We start from the raw sequence: 4,961 nt of genomic DNA on the forward strand, positions 1-4,961 counted from the left end.
GCAGCCCCAAGCCACAGTAATCAACACTGCCTTCCCAAAACACAGCAAAACCAACACAACTGAGATCCAGGAGAGAGAGCAGGCCTCCCCATCCCTCTGCTCCTCCAGCACAAACCCCAAATCAACCACTTGCTCTAGAAAGAATGGATTGTAGTTATTTATTTTGGGTCCCCTTGAAAATACCATCGCATTTCTCCTTCCATTCATGGCTTTGTGCGGTCTCAGTGTCCAAGCCAGCTGTGCAGCACACTTCCTCCTCCGGCGAGCAGGCAGCCAGCATCCCTTCAAAGCTGGCAGGTGGGAGCTGCCTGGTCTGATCTCAGCAGTCATCCCTCCATACCCGGGAGCGTCGCGCAGACAGGGAGCAGAGTGCGGGAGCAGGAGCTGGGGATGGCTGTAGCTTCCAGCTGCCCCAGGAAGGGAGTCTCTGGCTTGTGTTTTCTGGCAATGTAGAACTGGATTTATTTTCTGATCATTAAAAAATAAAATAAACCAAAATAAAATGATGCTGCTGCTATCTGCAAAAGAAATGAGAAAAATCTATCAGCACCCTGAGGATCCAAGACTGAGCTGCACTGAAAGCCTGTCAAACACACAAGAGTCAGGGGGGTATTTGAAAGCTGGGATGCCTGAACAACACAGTGGACTGGGGTGCCAGCGGATGTGACAGTGGAGAGACCCACACTAACGCCTTCCCCTCCCCTCTATGGCAGGCACATGGTCCTTCAGACCAAACCCACCAAACCCTCAACACCATCAAACAGCAACACTCCAGCTCAGAAATGCAGTGTCCAAAGATCTGAGTAAGATCGCAAGCATTTGGGGAAGGATTCCCAATGCCACTGGGCACTGCCGTCAGCCTGCTCCCACCGGGAGCTGTGGTTGATTTCCTAATGCCTTCAAAAGGTGAAGAGTCAAGACAAGCCTCAGCGTGGTTGAAAATCCCAGCTATGGAGGCTCAGAAGAATCAGACCACAGAGCAGTCTGCATTCATACAGGTTATGAAACAAAACAAGGGCTTCACATCCTGTCCGGCCACGTTAGGGCCGTTGAGTAATGAACTAATGCTATTGCCACCTCTCCAAACTCTCATCGTTTCCACATGAGCAGGAATTTGCCCGCACACGGAAGCACTGAGGTTACCTGGTCTCCTACTCTTCCAAGTGGTTGAAAACAAGACCTTACTTTATCCACATCTCCACCTGCTGAAGGGTTTAACCGCTCAGAGGCCCCATCTCCTACTTACAGTTCAGTGTCTACAATGACATCTGGGTTCTCCAGAGTTTGTCGTCTCCTCTGGATGGCATCCACAATCTTTTTCCTGGGGCCCAGTGGGATATTGATGCTCTTCAGGTCATTGTCTGAACATAGCATGAGGGCCTCCAAGTCAATCTTTTCCTTCTTCAAGATGGAGATGAACTCAAACATGTGCAGGGAAGCCAAAAAAGTCTCCAAGGGGCTGGTGTCTGGTTCGTCATCATCATCTAAGCCCAGCTCCACCTCATCCCAGGGTAGCTCCTCCGCGTTCCTCTCCTGCAGGCTGTTGGCACTGCCAATGCTATCATCGAGACTTGGCGAGCGTTGCAGGCGGCTCCGCAGTTTGACACCTACCCCATCTGCATTGTCTTCACCCAGCGTGCCAGCGTCCTCCCGGCCGATCCCAAAGAGCCCGCTGCTGACGTAGTTGCGCCGGAACACCATGGTACCCAGCCCGGGGCGGTTGAACAAAGAGTCGTGGCCAGAGTCAGTGCTGACTTCGGAGTGGGCCGAGTCCATGTGCAAACCTGGGTCACTTATGGCACGGGAGACAGTGTCTTCATCCGTGAGGAACATGTCTCTGATATTACGCCGAGTCCACTCTTTGGGGCTGGCGTATGTGCCCTGCTTCACAAACATGACGTCGTTCCCCAGCTGCAGACCAGACAGAGACCTCACGCTTTTCCTCCCATCCTCGTAGATCTTGAACGTCCCATCCACCTGCTTCTTCTTCTCTAGCTTCTTCTGTATTTTTGTCTTTCCCTTGGCTGTGCCATGGATGGTAGCTTGTGAGTATGGCAGGGAAGTCACCATAGACATGTGCTGAAACTTCTTGCTTAAGGTGCTACTCGAATAGCTGGAGAAACTCATGGTGTCCGAGTTATCCGACATCTCCTTTCTGTACCGTTTCTCCATCCTTTCGTGGTGCTTCTTCTGCAGCTTCACACAGTCCTTAATCCTCCGCTCTGCGTCCCGAAAGGCCTTGTCCTTCAGTTTGCTCACCAGCTTGGGGTTGAGGCTGCTCTGCTTGGCAGCGATGGAGTCCAGGTATCGCACACACTCCATGTGCCCCTTCATGGCTGCCATGTCCAGCGGGGTGTGGTAGTCATTGTCCAGGCACCAGATGTTGGCCCCAAAAGAGATGAGGAAGGAAAGGCAGTTCAGGTGGCCGTTGGCTGCTGCCAGGTGGAGAGGGGTGTTCCCCCAGATGTCACATTTGTCTGGATCACCCCTAGACAGCAAGAAAAACAACCGGTTAGCACGCAGGCACAGCTGACAGACTGCCGGGATGATGGCAGTTGTGCAGCAGCAAATCAGCACCATGAACTGTTGCCTCCTCAAAATATAAAAATAAATATATCAAAATACAAAATTAAACTGGGGGCTAGAGGTTTTAAGGGTGTCTTCGGGAGGGACATACTGCTGACATGGAATCATGTGCCTAACACCAAGTCTGCGGTACTTCCCATTACTTGAATTTAGCTCTCAGGAGATGTGTTCCTCATCAAACCAACTTTTGGAGGGAGACAAGCCAGATTCTGAATAGCCCAGAACTGAGGTAGGGGCTGATTCCAGCTCAGGCCTTAAGCTTGTTATAAAATGTCAAATCTCAAACACGCCATTAAATTCTAGTCAGGTTCTATCTTGAAATCTTGGCTTCATTCAGATTCTGTGGAGAGATGTGCCAAATACCTCTCTATCCACCACGTCCGGTGTGAGACACCATGAGGTCCCACCAGGATGGTAGCACCACTGTGAAACGATCATCCTCAGCACGGTTCTGAAACCCCGCAGCTCCCCACCCTCCTGTTCACTGGTGCCTGGGCATTTCTGGGGCATGCTGTCAGTAGAGAATGAGAGCAAAGTTGCTGGCATTGGCTTTGGGGTTTTGTGGGAGATTTTGCTGTCCCACGCTTGGTCTCGTTGGCAGGGCTTGAAGCGCGTTGGTATTAGCACATCCTGAGAATCCAGTTTCAGAGAAAGTGGAGATTAGGTTTCTGCACTCCTCAAGAGCTGGACACTCGACTACTGCCATTAGCATCCCTCCTCACAGTGCCATGGCCCCTGCCCCAGCAAGCTGCTGACGGGGCACGGCTGCTTGCCCCCATCTCCTGCCTCCCGTGACAGGATGGACACAAACTCAGGATTCGAGGGAAGTCTGTTCTCCTGGCAATCCTCTGTATTTGTGATCTGCTGAAACAAGAGATAGTTCACACCCCTGCTGGCACCAGCCTTCGCCTGAGCGCGTGCGCTAACGATACGCAGCCAGCAGCAGTATCTGTCAACAAGGCGCTCTCCCTTCCTGCACACAGATAAGGCGAAGCCTTTTATTAAGGCTGTGCAGCTCCCCCACCCTCAAGAGAAACTCCCTGCAGGCAGCAGGGCTCTGGCAGAGCTCTGGCTCAGCACAGCTCCTGCCCCTTTCCGCACTTCCCTCTCAATGAGCTCTAGAGGAACCAAGCACTGTTCCTCCACCACGAAGACTTCAGCTCCAAACCCTGGTGACACCAGGAGCCTGGAAGGCAAGTGCACACTGGAGACCTTCAGCCTGCATTACTTCACTCCCTGTTGCTTTAGGACCAGTGCGGACAAGAGCACGGAGCAGCAGAGCCCCGAACCCTCTCCCAAACCTCATGTGCTCACCTCACTTGAAAGGGACTGAAAACTACTTCGGAGAAAGAGCACGGAGATCACAGGAGCTGAGGGACTTCTCTCCCCTCCTGCTTTGCATCTTCATCGCCAGTGCCCACACATGAGGCTCAATAACAGCCTCGTCCAGCCTGTTCGCAGGGCTGGAACACTGCGGGCAGGCTTTCCCCTGCCCACCCGCACCTGCTGTCACTCCCTGTTGCTTTAGGACCAGTGCGGACAAGAGCACGGAGCAGCAGAGCCCCGAACCCTCTCCCAAACCTCATGTGCTCACCTCACTTGAAAGGGACTGAAAACTACTTCGGAGAAAGAGCACGGAGATCACAGGAGCTGAGGGACTTCTCTCCCCTCCTGCTTTGCATCTTCATCGCCAGTGCCCACACATGAGGCTCAATAACAGCCTCGTCCAGCCTGTTCGCAGGGCTGGAACACTGCGGGCAGGCTTCCCACTGCCCACCGGACTCTGCTGGTGTGGGAGCAGCGCAGCTGGAGCAGAGCCACCCGGCTGGTGTAGTGACGAGTTCGCAATCCTCTGGCTTTGCCAGCATCTCAGCTATGAAATGCTGAAAGGAAATGCTGCTGCAAGAAGCAGAAGCAATAGAGACAGTGTCCAGAGGTTAAGCTGGAGATTATTTGAACCCAGACGGCGAGCTTCCTGGCTGTGTTCCACCAGAGCTGCTCTGAGGTGTGCTCAGCTTTCCCCTTGAGGGAGCATCAGCAGTCGCTCCATCACACAGGCATTTTCACAAAATCTGTAGAAAGTTAGTGTGTACAACCTTGACCCTGCTGGTAAATTCAGAACGCGAGTCGTAAGATTCAAAACTAAAGACCCACAGGCCAAAAAGACCCACAAGCCCTGCAGGACTTCCATATCCAGAGCCTTTGACATCTCTCATAGAAGCAGAGAAAGGCTTCAAAGATGGGTGCCAGGGAGAAGGGCAGGAGATCAGAGGGCTGAGGAGTCACGAAACCAGCAGAAGGAGAGGAGGGAGCTGCCAGGACTGCAGCAATGCCGAGTTTCCAGGAGCGGTAAATCCGCAGCCCTCGCCTCTAAC

General features: G+C 52.9%; 1 protein-coding gene across 1 annotated transcript in view; it reads right to left on the minus strand.

Annotated features, from left to right (window-relative positions):
- Nucleotides 1–1,242: 1,242 nt before the first annotated feature.
- Nucleotides 1,243–4,961, minus strand: part of USH1G (Usher syndrome 1G (autosomal recessive)) — a 9,161-nt gene continuing 5,442 nt past the window's right edge. The window contains exon 2 of the mRNA XM_010140134.1: nt 1,243–2,488. Within this exon, the coding sequence (XP_010138436.1) occupies nt 1,243–2,488 (1,246 nt within the window). The remainder of the gene's footprint in view (nt 2,489–4,961) is intronic.

This window comes from Buceros rhinoceros, unplaced genomic scaffold (genome assembly GCF_000710305.1).
Source record: "Buceros rhinoceros silvestris isolate BGI_N320 unplaced genomic scaffold, ASM71030v1 scaffold7557, whole genome shotgun sequence".
Lineage (NCBI taxonomy): Eukaryota > Metazoa > Chordata > Aves > Bucerotiformes > Bucerotidae > Buceros > Buceros rhinoceros.